The sequence below is a fragment of the Geospiza fortis genome, unplaced genomic scaffold (assembly GCF_000277835.1).
Source record: "Geospiza fortis unplaced genomic scaffold, GeoFor_1.0 scaffold633, whole genome shotgun sequence".
Classification (NCBI taxonomy): Eukaryota; Metazoa; Chordata; class Aves; order Passeriformes; family Thraupidae; genus Geospiza; species Geospiza fortis.
The window spans coordinates 503,276-520,907 of NW_005054531.1; the positions used below are offsets into that span (position 1 = coordinate 503,276).

Below are 17,632 nucleotides of genomic sequence, written 5' to 3' on the forward strand. Positions count from 1 at the left end.
TGGGGACCCCGGACACGCGTCCTGGTACGGGGGGAGGGCCAGGCCAGAGGGTTCTGCAAGGTTGGGAAAGCGGCTGCTGCTGTTGATGGACAGCCTGTCAGCTTCCAGATATCCCTTTAAAAGAAAACTTATGTCAGTTATCAGTGATCATGCTCAGCGGCCACTGAAGAATAAAATGGGTTTTTACAGCAATATTTCTGCTGGTGCTGGTGCAGCTGAGAGCGCAGGTGTGGTGGGAACACGGGTAGGAAATCCTGCCTGAGTAATTCCTCTTGATACTTACTAGCGTTATCAGCAAGTCAAAGTTTACCATGCTGGATTTTATTGTAGCCTTTTAGGACCAGCAGTGAAATTGTCAAGCATTTCTTTTATTGTAAAGTAGGACGTTTGGAAAACTTGTAAGGAAGTAGTGTAACAGAGATCCCCTTCCACAGGCAGAAGGTGTTATGGTCAGCTTTTAATGGTAGAAGAGAGTAGTTTTCATTTCTGCTGGGTTTTCCCCTTCTGTGGGAAATGATATGAAGAATTTAATGTCTAGAACACTTAAACTTTAGCTTTGTTCTGTAGTAATCCAAAATGCAGCAGAACACCCTGTTGGGAATTCCACACTCACTTGAGAAAGTGGCTGTGTCTGAATTCCTGAGTGCAAGCAGTTCCTGAGCTCAGCAGTCACTTCCTGCTGGCTTTGTTTTGCTCCCGAGCAGCAGAACAACTGTGTAAACTGTTAAATCACACACACACGCCTCAAATCAGTGCTGACAGGTGAACAAGGCTTCTAAAAACTGGAAGGAGATTCATTTCATGTCCAGATAGGTGTGTTTTCACCAGACTGGTTTAAGTAGCTTGGTGAAATGCTGCCTCCACTTGCAGCTCGTTCACAAGAAGAGCCAGTAACGAGCACATCTTCATTTGTAACAGCAGCAAGGTGAAATGGGTCCATTGGGGTTCTTCTTGTTGGCACAAACAGCTGGGCTTTGTGGGCTGCAGAAATATTTTGAGGATTGTCTGTATTTCACGTCCTCCTCTGCATGAGGAATCTATTTGTTTTGGTTTCATTTCCTGCTCCAGGGAGTGGGGAAAAAGCTTGTCAGAGGATTCAGCGTGCCGCGGATGTGTGGTCACATCTGCCCTGCAAAGCTGAGATGTTGAGAGTTCTGTGGAAAACCTTGATGTCATCATTTCTGGCACTAACCCATCAGCTGTGGTGTTTGAGCTTTCCTTTCACGCTGAGGAGTCACTTTAGGGGTGGCAGGTCAATAGGTTTCACTTTTTAATGTCTCTGGAGTCCTGTCTGGCACAGCCCAGGTTTGATCTTCTCGGTGCAGGGCTTTGGGCACAGACTTCAGATGTTTTATGAACAATGTTTAAATGCAAAGTCTGTTTTCCTATATGAACTGAACCTCTGAATCCTTCTTGGTACTGCTTCAGCAGTTGTCATGTCATGTACCCAGCTTTGGCTGGCAACATTAATGCTGCAGTTCTACTGAGAGCAGAGGGTGAAACATGAAGTTCTCCCAGGTCACCTTTCAGATACCTTGTTGTGCCATCCAGCTCTTGAGCTCTGAGATGAGGGCTGATTTTTCCATGTGCTGTATTTCCAAGCAACCCTCTCACCCATCATTTCCTATGAAGGATGTTTCTCACATGCTTCTTCATGTTCAGGGTTGAACTGTATGGAGTTACTGCATTTATTTAGGAGCAGGATGAGCTGGGTTGGGTAAGGCTACTGCCGAATTGTATCATGTCCCAGTCCTGCACACAGCTCAAAAATTCTTTACAGGTTGACACTCTCTTTTTCCCCCCCCTACTTTTCCCCATTACACAGGACAGCAGTGGAAATTGTATATGGTTTTTGTCAAATACAGAGTTTAAGTTATACTGAACAGTCAAAAATAATTTTAGAGTTCTATGTTTGGTGCAATCTCCTGAGATCAGAGGAAGAGTTTAAAAATAAAATAACAAAAGACTGCATTATGATTTGAGGAAAAGCATATATGTAGTAATCCCTCCTAACATGAGAGTATAAAAAATTGCTTCAAGCAGGTGTTAGCAGATTCAACCTTGTTGCCTTGTGTTTTATTGTCACCAGTAACATCACAAAACTTGTTCATTTTGTAGTTTAGTAATTGTGCAGTTTCACTTCAGGTATGAGGGAAAATGGTGAGAATGGTGAGGTGTGAAACTGTACATTGAATTGTTTTGGCAACTGGGTTATGTCTATTAGAATTAATTCTCTCTGGCTTGTTGTCCTCAAGCAAAGGTGTTGGGTTTTTGTTTTGGGATCTGCCCAGTGTCTGGGCTGGACTGGCCCTGGTGCCTGCTGGATGCTCAGCACCAGCTTTGCTGCTCAAAAGAATTGTTTAAAGGTGATCATTATTAGCTTGGGTTCAGCTGTGTATATAATAAGACACTCTAAAGTTTCCAAGCTCAAATCCAGCTCTGTGCCACAGAAGTGCCATGAGAGCTTTAGTCAGCTAAAACACTGTGTTTCAATTCTGTTGTCTTGTGAGGACTTTGCTCTCATTTTACTGCTGTAATTATGCCATGGTTAATTGGCAGGTTATTTTGAGCTAATCATTTCAGGCTACTCCTCTCTAGGATAGCACTGTTAATGGTACATCAAGTCTGATAACCAGGGAACAAACCAAGAGAGGGAAGCAGGAGCTTCCTCCTGAGCAGCAGCAACCCCTTGACTCAGACTCCTGTGAGATCATCTGTCCTTAGAGACCAGATTTGCTTGGTTTGTGTGGCTCAGCTTGGAATACAAAGTTCAGGGCAGGGAGACTCAAGTCTTGCTTGTAAAGAAATATCTTTTGTAAGTACATTCCCAATTTATATGAAAAAGGTGGATGCTCCTGAATACTGCATTTTTCTTTTCGAACAAGTTGCATTTTTAGCAGTTAAACAGAAGTTTGTTTCAAAATTAAATCTGATTGTGAAAACATAGCCAGATTTTAATAGTAGTGTGTCACTGAATCATGAGTTGTCTGAAATAGCTAGTTAAAGTAAATTACATTTATGGGCATAGTTCTGATTTATAGGCTCAGCTGAATAAAAATACCTTGTACATTTGTTAGTTCAAAGTTGTGAAATGCTGTGTGAGTTACTTTTTGTACTCACACAACTTTTTATATTAAAAATTTTATTAAGGTCAAAGTTAATAAAGCTGCCAGTGGTTCTCTTCAATAAAAAAATTCCCAAACCTTTTCTAACTCTCTCCTTTGTTTTCAAAAACACTTAGACAAACTATATTAAACTGATTTTTGGTGTAGGAGGACAGTTTATGGAAGGAAAAATCAAATAAAAAATATTACTGTTCTTAGGACAATTTCTTAAATAAAGAAAATATGTAACCTCTGGAGGAATTTGAGTGGATGCAGTGAGAGAGGGATGCAGCAGTGATGAGTAATCGAAGGTGTGGCTTTTGGAACCAAAGCACCCTTCAGCTGAGGAGCTTTTTGCTAAGCAAAAGCTTTCCTTCCTTCCAGTCCCAGCTACCCCTGGATGGATCCTGCTGATTCACTGGTGTTTATGATGGGCTGTCTCCACCTAAGCATGACTCCAGCTGACTTTTATAGGAAGGCAGTGCAAATACCTTCAAACTTACTAAATGCTGCAGATTTCCAGCCAGGCTGCTTCCTGTCACCATGAATCCAATACTTTGGGGAATGGATTCTTTTGATTTTGTTTTACCAGTGTTACAACATTTGTTGCTATGGTTTCTATAAAATACCTTGCTTTAAGGAAATATGCTGAAATACATTTTTTTTGGTTACTCTTCAGGCCTTTGCACAATTTGATGCTGAAGGAGATGGCACTGTTGATGTGGAGAATATGCTGGAGGCTCTCAAGAATTCTAGTGGAGCAAATCTTCAGGGGGAGCTGAGCCATGTAATCAGGCAACTGCAAGCTTGCTCACTGGTGCCAGGTATGAGAGCAGAGTGTTGGAAGAAAGGGTTTCCCAAGCCCAGCCCCATAAAAAAGGTGCTGCTTCAATAAATTGCTTTAATAGCATTGCTTGTCCTAATCTTATCAAAACCATTCTCCAGAAGGTTCTTGGTTCTTTAATGTCAAGCAAGTGGAGTTGTTGTAAATTAAACATTTCCCATAATTGCATGCAGAACTTCCTTTCACAAATAACCACTGTTTCCTTCTGTGTGTGACTGGGGAGTGTCTTACCCCTGTTTGGTTCACCTCACAGACAGAAAATGTACCTTGCAGAATTTTGGTGAATGCCCAGCTAATGCAGCCTTGTACTTGGTAACTGGAGGAATAAATCCTCCATGGAGTCTGTTCCGGGGGATGAGTCACATATTTTATTATTATTATTATATTGTTATTCAGCATTTGAAATCCTGATAAAACATAATTCAGGTTTTATGGTTGCTAGTTCAGAAAGTGCCAGTTTCCAGAATTTGATTTCTGGGATAAGTGTCAGTTACTGGCTTTCCTTCCAAGTGTTTGATGATAAGTGGCTAAAGGGGATTTGCCTTAAAGGATCAGACAAGAAACACTAGAATTTGCTGCAGAGCATTCAGAGGAGAGGACTTGGAGAGTACTGTTCTATGCATGTGCATGCACTGGGATTCAGGTACCAGTGCTCAGGAACTGGCATTTCTGACCAAGCTGGTGGAAAGCATTAGGAATAATCCACAATTCCAAAGGGAAAAGCTCAGTGTAGCTCAGGGTAACTGTTAACTAAGTAGAAACTGCTTCACTTAGATTTTGAAGGCAAGGATTTGGGGCAGCAAAATAAATATGAGATTTTTGGTAATTGTTTTGAACTCCTTCAGGCATTTCAAGTCGCTGGCAAAAATATTTCCCTGCACTTTTCCCTGCTGTAGAGTTGAGCTACATCCTCTGATAGTTTTACATCCTTCTCACATTGTGGTGCCTGAGGAAATGCTGTCTCTTTCTAGGCTTTATTGATATATTTTCTGAGTCCAAAGAGCGCCTGGGCCTTCACGCCTCGATGATCCTGAGGTTCCTGCACAGGAACCGCATCTCCAGCACTGCCATCCCCTACCCGGTGCTGGAGTACTTCAACAACATCTGCACCATGCGCTCCTCCGTGCTCAAGGACTCCTTGGATCGACTGCTCCTCAAGGAGAGAGGTGTGCAATGCTTCCCTTCTTTTGCAGGATTTCACATGGCTGTGAAAAAGAGGCTACAGATAAAATGAAAAGCTTTCTCGACTATTATGAGGTTGATCTGCATGCTTCTGTGAATTTTTGTTGGTTTTTTGAAGCACATAAATTATTTCCTGAACTACTCAGCAATCTGAGTAACACTCTGGAATGTTCTTATCTTTCTCCTGGCCTGTCTCAGAATTGATGGTTACTCATTTGTGATATTCTGTATTCAGTCAAATATCTCTACTAGTTCTAGAAACTTAGTTTCCATGTGAAGGTGGAGGTTTTATGAGGTTGACTGTTCAGTACTAAAAGATACTTTATCATTTTGGGCTGGAGGTGATGAATCTTATACTGTATCTCTGATGGGACTGCCCTGGTCCCTATGGGGAGGGCTCCTTTTCTTTGCAGTTTGACTAGATATTTTCAGATTTCTGCATTTCTATTGAAATAGATCAAGTTACATGGGAAAGAGAGTGCTTTGTCCTTTCCCTCAAATACATGAATTGAAGTTTTATCCATTGTAATTTATTTTGCCTTTCATCTGTTTGTATTTGGGCACAAAAATAATAAAGCAGCGTTGAAGCCAGTAATGAAAGGGGTTGATAAAGGCTATTGAACTCCAGGGAATGGAGTTGTTTTTATACAGAGAGTGGTAGATGGAGATTATTGCAATTTCATCTGAAATGAAACTTTGCTGTCTCCTAGTTCCTGTCAGAAACATTCCTTCAGGGCCTGTGTTCTGTGCCAACAAGTTCATTTGTGTGAGACAGTTCTTACAAAGGTATAACAACACTCAAGACAGGCCAGAGAAAAATATTCTGAGTGGTTTCTTTGCAGAATACCCCAGTGATCTGAATGGTGATCAGGAGTCAGACAAGCTGAAGTCTGTCACAAAGTGCTACACACACATCGAGACCTCCTCCAATTCCGCCGATATCGACAAGATGACGAACGGAGAAACCTCGTCCTTCTGGCAGTCGGACGGGAGCGCCCGCTCCCACTGGATCCGGTGAGCTCAGGGCTGGGGGAGCTCAGGGCCTTGGGCTCACAGCCAGGAGGGTGGGCTGGATCCATCCTGCCTGGATGCCAGGCTGCTCCATGGCTCCCCTCCTCAGATGGGCAGGGGAGAGAGAATGTAACAAAAGGCTCTTGGCTCAAGGGCAGGGAGCTCTCTCACCAGCTACCATCACAGACTTGATTCAGGGAATTTAGTTCAGTTTATTAAATCAGGGTGGGGTTAGGAGAAGCAAAAGCAAATCTTCTTCCCAGGCTTAGAGAAAAAGGGAAGAGAAGTTATCTCCTCCCCTTCAGAGGTACAGGGGGATGGGGAGTGTGGGCTGCACTCAGTTCATCACATGCTGGCTCTGCCACTCATTCCTCCTCAGGGGCAGGACTCCTCACATGCTTCCCTGCACCAGTGTAGGGTTCCTTCCATGGGAGACAGTTCCCCTCAAAGTGCTCCAGTGTGGGTCCTTACAAAATCAGAGTATTGAGTTGGAAGGGATCCCCAAGGATTGTCAAGTCCAGAACCTATGTGAGTGGCCCCTATGGGGATCAGTCCTTCAGGAAGAGGCTGCTCCAGCATGGGTCCCCATGGGATCACAAATCCTGCCAGCAAACCTCCTCCAGTGCACACTGCTCTCCATGGGAACAAAGGTCCAGCCTCCAGCAACTTCTCACATCCTGTAGCCTCCCCACTGCCAAAACCTTGTCACACAAACCCAATACAGGTGTAATTGAAAACAGCTGGAATTAATGAGAGACAGATGAATACAGATAAAAGCAGAAGTCATTAATCTCTGCATAAAATTGAAATCCTGATTGCCAAATAAAAGGTCACCTGTAAAATGCCTGTATCTGCTGTGGTGACACACAGCTTTGTTGTATAGTGAAGCTTTCCAAGCTGTAATACAGATGCAGTGGTTGGTACTTGAATAGAAACACTCTGCCATTGTCCAGGAAGTTCCATGAAACAGAAATGCTCAATGAAACAGAAATGTTTAGTGGTTTTTTTTCAATGTTAGAATGTGTGCTTCAAAGGAAAAAAAAAATCTCATTTTTGTCATTATTAGCATTGTATTTTTATTCCTGAGGAATGAATTCTCAGTTGAAAATATAAATAGAAAATTCTACAGTCTCTCAGAGGCAACTGTTCTCTAAATCAATTTTTTTTAAACTCGTTCACCATCGTATGGTGTTAAGAACACCTGTGAAGCATTAGGTAAATTTCAGAGGATTTATTTGTGTTTGTAGAGGAGGAAAATGAGTGAGTAATAATATAATATCTATTATATTACACATGTATAATATTATGATAAATAATAATAAAAGCACGGTGCTTGACTTCTCTTTTCAAGAGCCATTTTCTCTTCTTTGCTTTGCAGTTTAAAGATGAAACCAGATGTGGTTTTGAGACACCTGTCCATTGCAGTGGCAGCTAATGACCAGAGTTACATGCCACAGCAGGTCACAGTGGCAGTGGGAAGGAATGCCAGCAGTCTCCAGGAGGTCCGAGATGTTCACATTCCAAGCAATATCACTGGCTACGTAACACTGTTGGAAAACGCTAACATTAGTCAGATGTGTGAGTCAATAAAGATACCATTGGGATTCTGCTTTGGTGCTTTTTGCAAGGTGAAAAGTTGGGTAGATCATGGAGAGATGTGTTGAAGTGGCATTCATCAGGGGTGACACTTTGGGCCTTGTCCTTGCGTCAGAGGAGTTGTTTTAATTCTGGTTTAATTTCTAGCCTGTAAGAGAGTTTTCCAAGCTTTTCTTGTGGTCTCTGTAACGTGGGCTAAGGGTTGAAGAGAAAAATTACTGAATATGCAGTTTTAGCCTTTCAATGTGAAAACATGGGGCAGTTTCAAAATATCCTTGCTTGCAGAGTGAAAGCATATGTTGGCTGATAGAATCTAGCAAAAAATCTGCTTTTTTTTTTGGGTACTGAAACTCTGAAGTTGGTCCAATGTAAGGCAGGTTTTATGCTTTTAAATAGTGTTATTTTTGATTCTGGTAGCTCTGTGGGTGCTATATTGGAATCAATCAAGAAAAGCTGCTCCTTCCTAAGATGGTTTCTGCAGCTTCAGGAATTTTGTCCCTTCCGTTCCAAAAGACGTTTTTCCCTGAGAGGAGCTTTCACTGCCACAGAAGTGGGCAGCTAGGATGTTGTTCCTCAAAAGTAATCAGGACAATGCCATCTGTGCAAAATGGTCAAGAACTTGTGTAAAAATTTTTATGTAACTTTGCCTTTGGGCTTTGCTCCTTTTCCCTATTATCTCCACAACCACTTGCTTCCAAGGCACTTCCTGTGTATCTAGGTAGGAAGGTACTGGTGAAATAATCTATTTTCCACTTTGAGGATATTTTATTACAATTTTTCCTAATTTCTAGCCATAGCATCTGTAATGGATACACAGGCTGTTGATGCAAAGGGTAAATTTTCCAGATCAGAAGGTGCACAGAGGACTAAATTCTCCAGATCAGAGGATGTGTGCTTGTCCATATCAAGCACTGCTGCTCCATACCTACCATTACTTTTCCAAGAGATCCCGTGCTAATTCAATATTTAGAATATCTATTCTTCTAACTCTAATCTAGCAGAAGAAATTGGAAAAAAAAATTCTGATTTGTTTTTTTGACAGATGTACAGATAAACATCAAGCGTTGCCTTAGTGATGGCTGTGACACCAGGATCCACGGGCTGCGAGCTGTGGGCTACCAGCGCGTGAGGAAGGTGGGAGTGTCCGTGTGCGACGCCTCGGCCATCTGGTACTGGTCCCTGCTGACCTCTCTGGTGACAGCTTCCATGGAAACCAACCCAGCATTTGTTCACACCATTTTACAGAATACTCAGTAAGTACCAAACTTACATGGGCTGTGATTTGAGCTACTTCTATTTCTAAAAAAAATAAACTTGCGGGATTAGGAAGCGATCTGTTGTACGTGACTGGTTTCTACTCCCTTCGTTCAGGTGTTTAAACAGCTTTTTCTGTCTCATTGTTCAGGTGTTTAAACAGCTTTTTCTGTCTCATTGTTCAGATTTTTGATGTTTTTCTTCTGTCCATTTGAATGTACTAGAACAAGTGTAATTCTCCTGGCTGTTTCATCTAATCTAGTTGTTAAACCATGAATGGATTTTAGGTACTTTTTCATTTTTTTAGAAAAATACTTCTGGCTTTAGGAAGCAATCTGTTGTATGTGACTGGTTTCTACTCCATTCAGGTGTTTAAACAGCTTTTTCTGTCTCATTGTTCAGATTTCTGATGTTTTTCCTCTATCCATTTGCATGTACTAGAACAAGTGTAATTCTCCTGGCTGTTTCATCTAATCTAGTTGTTAAACCATGACTTAATGGACACTGAAAAATACATTTTTCACTGATCCATTTACTTGTAATGACTTTGAGCAACATAAAATTAATTCATTTTTCTTGTCTGGTATTAATAATCAATAAAATTTACATCTTCCCCTTAGGACTGGAGCTTAATTTAGCTTAATTTTCTGCAAATTTCTACTTATATAATGCTTTGTTGTGCATTTTATGGGGATATAGTTGAGTATTTGCACCATCTCCTTGCAAATGTTTGCTTGTGGTGATTGACCATTTTCTGTGTAACGTTTCCTTGTTAGATTGCCAAACACTTCTGCTGGATGACTTGAAGGATTGGAATCCCAATAAAACCTCTCCACACCCACATGAGCTTTTACAGAGCTCAGTTAGCACAGTGTCACCACACTGAAGAGCAGTGTTGTCATTAGGTTAATGAATCCTGTAGGCTAAAGTCCACTAACCTATCTTTTAATTTCTGTCATCTGTGAAATCTCTTCAGAGTTTAGATAACTTCATACATGATCATAGTCCCAGATTTGCAGGCTTTGCTGAAACTGAAGACCTTCAGTTTTGGTGAAGTTTAGAGATTTTTTAGAAATAGAACGTGAACACTGAGCTAATAAAGCATTGAAAAATTATTATTATCCTGACTAAAATCATGATTTCAGGAACTAGATTCACTGTTTAGAATTATAAAGCAAAATCCCCAGGCTTTAGAATTGGATGGAATAACTGTAATACTGAAAACTTCAGTATTGGATAGAATAATGTTGGTGAAACTGCTTGAGGATTCCTAATTTCAGGGGCTATCAAAATATCTTTGGTAATTCAGAATAATTCTGATTTGAGCTAACAAGTATCTCTCTTAGTTTCTCTTATTCTTCTGAGGGATTTTCAAATCATTTTTCCCTTTGTTCGCAGGCTCTTGCTCAATTCTGGACCAATTTAAAATGAGGCAATGCTTGGATACTAAGCTATTTCTAATGCTGTCACAGATTTAATTTAAATCTCCTTGATATGTTTGACTCATTAAATCTGAGATTGAGACTAGATTCAAGATTACCCAGCAGTCATGGAACTTTCCCTGCCTAGAATGCAATACTGCTTTTGAAGATAATCTCTGTGTAAATAGATTTAGTGCACTCAGAAGCAATTTGCAGAGACCTGCCCACACAAAGCATGAAGATTCAAGCCTCTAATTCACATTAGGAGGCTCTTTTCTCCAATTCTACCTGGTTTCCTGACAATATGTTTCACTTTTTCCTAGGAAAGCACTGCAGCACATGCCACCTCTATCCCTAACACCAGGCTCCACAGATTTTTCAAGCTTCTTGTCACCAAATGTTTTGGAAGAAGTAGATAGCTTCCTTATCAGAATAACAAGGTGAGCTTGTGTGGTTGATGCAGTGGGAAGTGGTTTGGAAGAGTGCAAATCAAATTTTTACATCGTTACTCACATGCTCTTTTTTAAGTACCATGAAAAGTACAAATGCATCAACAAACAGGCGCCTGGGAGGTTCTGTGGCAGTTTGTCTTTATTGAAAAACAGAATGTCTCAGTTTTTCTTTTCACACTGTTGTTTTTCCTCCCAGTTGTTGTACTACTCCAGAGGTGGAGCTGACACTCCTGGCCTTTGCCTTAGCCCGGGGAAGTGTTGCCAAAGTGCTGAGTTCCCTTTGTGCCATCACTGATCATCTGGACACTCCATACAAGGCTTCCTCCCTGATCTCCTCCATGACAGCAGTCAGACAGAACCTGCTCTATAAATATGGTAATGCAACAATCCTGCATCCTTTACAGCCTTAAGCAAATATACAGCTTTGAGTTGTTCCACTTGATGGGTTTTAAAATGATCCAAATCTTCTTAATTAAAAACTGTCACTGAAATCACAACCTAGCAGCTGAACTGCTGAAAAAGTTGGTGATCAGCTTTCTGTGATCAAAGAGTTAAACCAAGTAGGATCTCAAGAGAGAAAAGATGAACTTTGTGGATCATGGCCCCTGTATCAGCATGGTGATGATGGTGTTTGTGTTGCTTAAAAGGCAAATGACAGGAAGCATTTTTCTTCTTCCAGTAAAACATTTGTTTGTATGAGGGAGCCTCTGTGAGTGCTCTCTCCTGCAGGCATGTACAAATTTAAGATGCATTTTAAATGCAATGCCATTAGCATCTCTCTATGAGTCTTCCTTTTTTTTTTTCACTTTTAAAAAATGAGTTCAAATCAAGTTTTTATTATCTGAGTATTTCGTGAGTGTAGAGCTGTTCATGGTCTGGCATCAGGTGGTAATTTTGCTGTATTTGCTGGACTTGTTTGATAAATCTGTATTTTCTCAGGTATCATCTTCTGAGATTCTCATTAGTCTCTCATGAAGAATTCATGAAGACCCTTTATTTGCCTTTTAGTCTGTTTTCGTCTTGTGCCAAAGAACACGTGGGTTATTTTATAATTATTAATGTTTACTTTCAAAAATTTTGAAAATTGGTTTGTTTTCCACAGAGTAGCTAATGCGTTTTGTAAGACAAGTGGTATTTCATGGATTGTGAATTCCAAACTGTGGCATCAGTTGAAGGAACATTAATTGTCATGAATTTCATTGTCCTTCTGTCTGTATCTAAAACTCCAACTACTTCAGATTAATGTATCTCTCATATTCCAGTTTCCCTCTCCTTTTTTGGGTCTGACAGTGGTGAAAATCTCATAGTATTGTAATTTTTATCCATTTTTATTTTCTGAATGAAGAACTATGGAAAATATATTTTACCATTTTAAATGAATTTGATAAACCTGTTGATTTTTTTGACTTAGGAAAGCCTTTACGACTCACTCTGCAAGCATGTGATGTAAAGGGAAAAGAAGATAAATCAGGGCCTGAAAACCTCCTTGTAGAGCCATGGACTGGGGATGGTAAGAGCCTGTACTTAAAATCCATAAGATTAGAATCAGAAAATCATTTAAGTTAGATGATTCCACCAAACATAATGATTGTTAACAATGCTGTGGTGGTCTTCTATATTTATTTATATAAATTGGATTCTTTATAGTTTTATGCTATGGAAGATTTGTAATTTAAAAAAAACATATACTAACAAACAAAAACTCAAACAAAAACAATATATAAATTTGATTTTGCAGCACTGTGGATTTCTCATAAACCAGTTTATTGTCAAAACAGGCCAACCAAACAAAAACATTGGATTTTGGAGAGAGTTATTAATATTCTATGTGGAAGTCAGCAGTGAGCTGCCACAGGGAATATTCTCCTAGAGCAAACTTTGTGGGTTAAAGTCATGAATTACTGTTAGTTGCCCAAATATTGATGGGAGAGAGTTTGTAGAAATCATTGAAATTCTCACTGCATGTACCTATTAATTCTCTTAAAGCCTCTCTTTGTTAATGCAATGCTTTTATGTACTGGATACAATCTAAACAAAGAGATTTGAGTTTCTTGACCTCCTTTTTAAGTGAAATGCCACCTGATTTTTTTTTTAATAGTTTATTGTCTTGTGCAGTGCTACTGGTAAATGAAAGCCATTGTAACAGAAAATCAGGCACTTTCTAAATGCTTATTTTACACCTCTGTTAGTTCATGTGCATTATTTGAGCTTATTCTTTAGTTATTTTGTGGCTTGTCTGCTGTTGTTTTGTGGGTCACACTTTGGGGGACTATTCACTGAGTTCAGTGAATAGAGCCACAAGCCAAAGTAGTATTTGGAAATTACTAATAAACTTTAATAAGAAAATATTCTTGAAACTGCTGCAGATATTGCAGAGAGATACTACATGGACAGTGCTGTGTAAAATACTGTCTTTTAAGTGGTCCCTTTTATTTGGAAACATTTGCTAATGAGCATTTCACTGGAAAAGCTTTGTGGGTTTTTCCCTCCCCTTCATCCCACAATCCCAGTATTTTCTTTCTAACCCCTTGCACTAACACTCATCCAGACTCCTTCTGTTCCCACTGCTGCTTTAGGTTTTCTTACTGAAACTGGGAAAACCAGAGCAAGTATCATTCTTTCTACTGGAACTGAATCTTCATTTCAAGTGACACAAATTAGAATAAAGGTATGTAGTTGCTGGGAGCTTTTGAAGTAGAAGAATTACTTTTTTCCCCTAGTGGTGGAATTGAATTTGGATATTTTTTATATGAACTGAAATTTAAATTCATTATGAAATACTGTTATTTTAGGGTTTTTCTTCAGTGTGAGTCAGGGAACTTCAGGAAAAGGAGGTCTTAAATCTTTCCAGTAAAGACATTTATTTTATATTGGTTTTATCTATATCTTGCAATATAGATCTCAAGCCAGAGACTCTTTGGTTTGTGGTTTCTCACTGAAGTGTGTGGATTTATATGCAAGGTCTTTTATCTTATGTTAAAATAACTTTTTGACTCTGTGAATAGCAGGTGTCAAGATACAAAGCATGTGAGTTCAGATTAAATGGAGGTATTTCAAATTCTGTTTAGAGACAGCACTGTAATTTGCATTTGGTGTGACTGTGACATCGTTTCAAAGGAAGGTCTTGTGATTAAATCTCATGGCCAAGACAAAACTTCTGTGAGGTTTCTGCAGCTGAATTGGCTTATTTACTTAAGGCAAAGCTATAGTATTATTTAATTCTGAGAGCAACAATGCATATTTCTATGTCAAAAACATTTAAACATGACTGGACTTCTGGCAAATAAATTTTAACTGGAGTTGGAGAGGCAGCTGAGTTGTTTTGCAGTGTAGTGATATTAATAGGGAAACATGATTTTAGTTTTGTTGATTTTTTTAAATGTAAAAGGAAAAGAAAATGGGAATTAATATGTGGAACTATAATATATCTAATTAATATGTGGAATTCTAGTTAATGTAAGGATGCTGGCAGGGTAATAAATACAGTAAACAATAACCATGTGCATGATCTCAATTCAGTGGGTTACAGAAGCTTTCATAGCATTTCTCTAAATGTGTTTCATGTTCCTGTGCAGTTCCAGAGAGCAGGATTGTCAGGATCTGGTTGATTTCCATAGTTGTTTGTTTTCTTGACTGCCCTGTGTGGCTTTGCCCTTCAGGTCCGGCGCGGTGCCATCGGGGCGCAGTGTGGGCTGGTGTTTGCATACAATGGGGCCTCAGAAAAGTTCCATGCTGAGGAGCACTTCAGAAGGTTTGAGAGCTATGACAAATGGAAGCTGAGGGAATTCAAACAGTTTTTAAAAACCAGGTATAAATGGATTTTTGCAATGGCTCAGAAATGAATGTTACATTTGATTATTTTGCAATGCTGCTTGAACTACTGAGAGTTGTTCCAGGTGTCTTAAAAATGGGGCATCATTTAATTGTTTGGTTTTAATGAGCCTCCATTTGATGTGTTGAATGAAATATGCATATAGCTGTTGTTTTCAGCCACTTGATTTAAAGACCTGTTATAAAAGGGATATAACAAAATTGGGGGGCTATAGCAAAGTATAAAAGGGATGTAGCAAAATCTGCATTTGGGGTGCAGATCAGTGATAACAGAAAATTTTTAATTAAGTTTTATTAAATCAGTTTTCAGAACTGTTGCTTAGGAGTAAGGAGAGTTTAGGGGGCTCTGACAAAAAAAAATATTTTCTTGATTTTTTTTCTTTTTTTTTTCTTTTTTTTTCACCTTGCATGTGAATTTAGGGTTTACAAAACTTTCTGTTGTCTTTCATCTTTATAGCCATAAGATGCTCTATGTGTTTTGTTCCAGTATCAACAGGTTTGCAATGTTTCTAAGCTTTTTCTTTACAAAGTGTGTTACATTCTTTTATACACAGAAGCAGTTGTTCATGCGATGATTTGGGAGATGATGATCCTATTGGCTGGTTTGAAGTAGAAGAAGAATGGGATGAAGTTGATGTCAAAATGCAGCAATGCAGAGTTTCCCAAGTAAGAACCAACAAAAATCCCTTGGCCCAGTCACAATGAACAGGGGCTCTTTTTTGTATCCACTGAAATAAACCTAAATCTATTTTGTGAGGGAGAACTCTGCTGTACAGAGAAAAAAATGAATAGGTTTCTAGTTAAGTGAATAATTGAACTTTTGTCCTCTGAAATAGTTTATTTTTCTCTGTATCCACATACATACATATATATATATATGTGTGTGTATGTATATGTATATATATATATATATCTGTAGTTAAGGAGTGTTTCATTATCAAATTTAATGCAAATTACTGATTTTAATATGATTGTTGCTTTATTCTAGTATCTAGACCATTTAACTACTGTGTAGTCATAGCATTTATTCTTTCAGAGCCAGGTTCTTCAATCCTTGTTTCAGTGGGCAAACAATTATAAAGCATTTCCATCAGTTAGACTGCTGTCCCTGGGGAATGGAGACTCTTTCATTTTGAGAATGGCAGAAGATGGTTTTGATTTTAAGTGCTTGGTGCATTTATAGGGAATGTTGCATTTCAGATCATGTTCTGGAATCAGCTGTTGTAGTTCCCCAGTCCATCTGCACTGTGGGAATTAAGAGAATTGGTGACATTGTTGTGTCAGCTGGGATTTTTTCTGACTGCTGCAGAGTAACCAGTGCATGTGGATGGCAGGACTTGCTGTTCCTTCAGTTTTGTGCTCTGCACCTCACTGAGAAGAGACTGATCAAAGTATGTTCTAAATATTACATATTGATCTTCTGCTTGCTTTTAAAAGCAGCAAATAATTCTTTAACCTGCAAGAATACTGCAGCTGTGGCAGTGAGGAGCAGTGTGTGCAGAGTGAATGAGCTGATAATGAATTGACAAACTTTGCAGGCACCTGTAGAGGTCACAGAACCATCCCTGTGACTTCTTGGAAGCAGGAAGAGTACAAACTTAGCCTGAATCTGAGGCTCAGTATTTTAAACCTCTGGAGGTGTTAGACAAGGTATAGGATTCAATGCGGGCCCTGTGGCAGGGAGAAATGATGAGGAGGACTCCATGGATATCAGAAGGCTGATTAAGTACTTTATTATACTATATTATTCTATATTATATTACATTACATCTAAACTGAATCTGCACAAGCACCCAACTCAACTCCACTGCCCAGAATCTCATGACTGTCAGCCCACAGTCCCCACACACACCCCTGGATTCACCTGGTCAGTGAATCAAAACACTCACACCAGAATCTAATTATCAATTCCCCTTCAGGTAAACAATCTTCCACGATGCATTCCACTTGTCAACAACACAGGAGCAGTAAATGAGATAAGAATTGGTTTTGCTTTCTCTGAGGTTCAGAGAATGTGAATCCCAGAAATATCCTTGGGAAGTTGTGCCTTGCTTTTATCTGTGAAGAGAAGCACGACCACAACAAGGGACTAAGGCTTCCCTCTTCAATCCTCACCTATGTGCCCTCATGCCTTTTAAAAACCCAGTTTGTACCAGCTTTTAAACCCACATCTTGTGCTATTTTTGTATCCATTTAGTACTTGATGATAAAGTTCCTGTGCACAAGACAAGACTCAGCAGAACGGCTCGGGGTGCAAGGGCTGAGTGTCCTGGGCTACCTGCGGCCCCTGCGGGACGAGCCCTGCAGGACCATGAGCTGCCTGCAGTGCAGGAGGACTGAGGAGGACACAGTTTGTGGCACAACTCTGCTCCTGAAGACACTTCACTTCATCCAGCAGCTGGCACAGGATTTGGTATTTTTACTTCTTATGGTTTTTTAAGCTTCTTATTTGTCAGGCTGAAAGGAATAAGGCTGTGCAAACAGCAGTTGTGAATGGGCGAAGAAGAGTTGGGGTACTCTTAACAAAGGTTAAAAAGTATGTTGGGGTACTCTTAACAACAGTTAAAAAGCATGTTGTGGAAAAAATTATTTATGAAAAATAGAATTCTTTGTATGTTTGCTGAAGGTTTATTACTTCCAATTAAATTAGATGGAGAGGTGGAGATTAAGAAGTATTCTGGTGATGGAGAAAAGGGATGGGATCCTAGAAATCCAGAAAGAGGGGAGAATTCTATGAATAAGAAGGTTTCAGCATGAACTGTCACATTTACCAGAATGTCCATGAAAAAACTTAAACTAGAATTCATGTTAGCTGCAAATTCATAGGAAAGATGGCTGTGCTTACCTTTAAGCCCAGTGCTCAGAGATTTATGTTTTATAAGTGTGTTCTGTATAGATTTAACTTTCCAATCCTGTGTTTTCTTTGCCTTTTTAAGG

The 17,632-nt window shown here is 39.6% G+C and overlaps 1 protein-coding gene across 1 annotated transcript in view; it reads left to right on the forward strand.

Annotated features, from left to right (window-relative positions):
- The first annotated feature begins 2,157 nt into the window (after positions 1–2,157).
- Positions 2,158–17,632, forward strand: part of ZZEF1 (zinc finger ZZ-type and EF-hand domain containing 1) — a 53,984-nt gene continuing 38,509 nt past the window's right edge. The window contains exons 1-14 of the mRNA XM_031063792.1: positions 2,158–2,169; positions 3,784–3,928; positions 4,920–5,114; positions 5,973–6,144; positions 7,520–7,719; positions 8,780–8,990; positions 10,736–10,852; positions 11,061–11,239; positions 12,276–12,374; positions 13,441–13,532; positions 14,524–14,672; positions 15,250–15,361; positions 16,893–17,109; positions 17,443–17,448. Coding sequence (XP_030919652.1) covers positions 2,158–2,169; positions 3,784–3,928; positions 4,920–5,114; positions 5,973–6,144; positions 7,520–7,719; positions 8,780–8,990; positions 10,736–10,852; positions 11,061–11,239; positions 12,276–12,374; positions 13,441–13,532; positions 14,524–14,672; positions 15,250–15,361; positions 16,893–17,109; positions 17,443–17,448 — 1,906 coding nt within the window. The remainder of the gene's footprint in view (positions 2,170–3,783; positions 3,929–4,919; positions 5,115–5,972; positions 6,145–7,519; positions 7,720–8,779; positions 8,991–10,735; positions 10,853–11,060; positions 11,240–12,275; positions 12,375–13,440; positions 13,533–14,523; positions 14,673–15,249; positions 15,362–16,892; positions 17,110–17,442; positions 17,449–17,632) is intronic.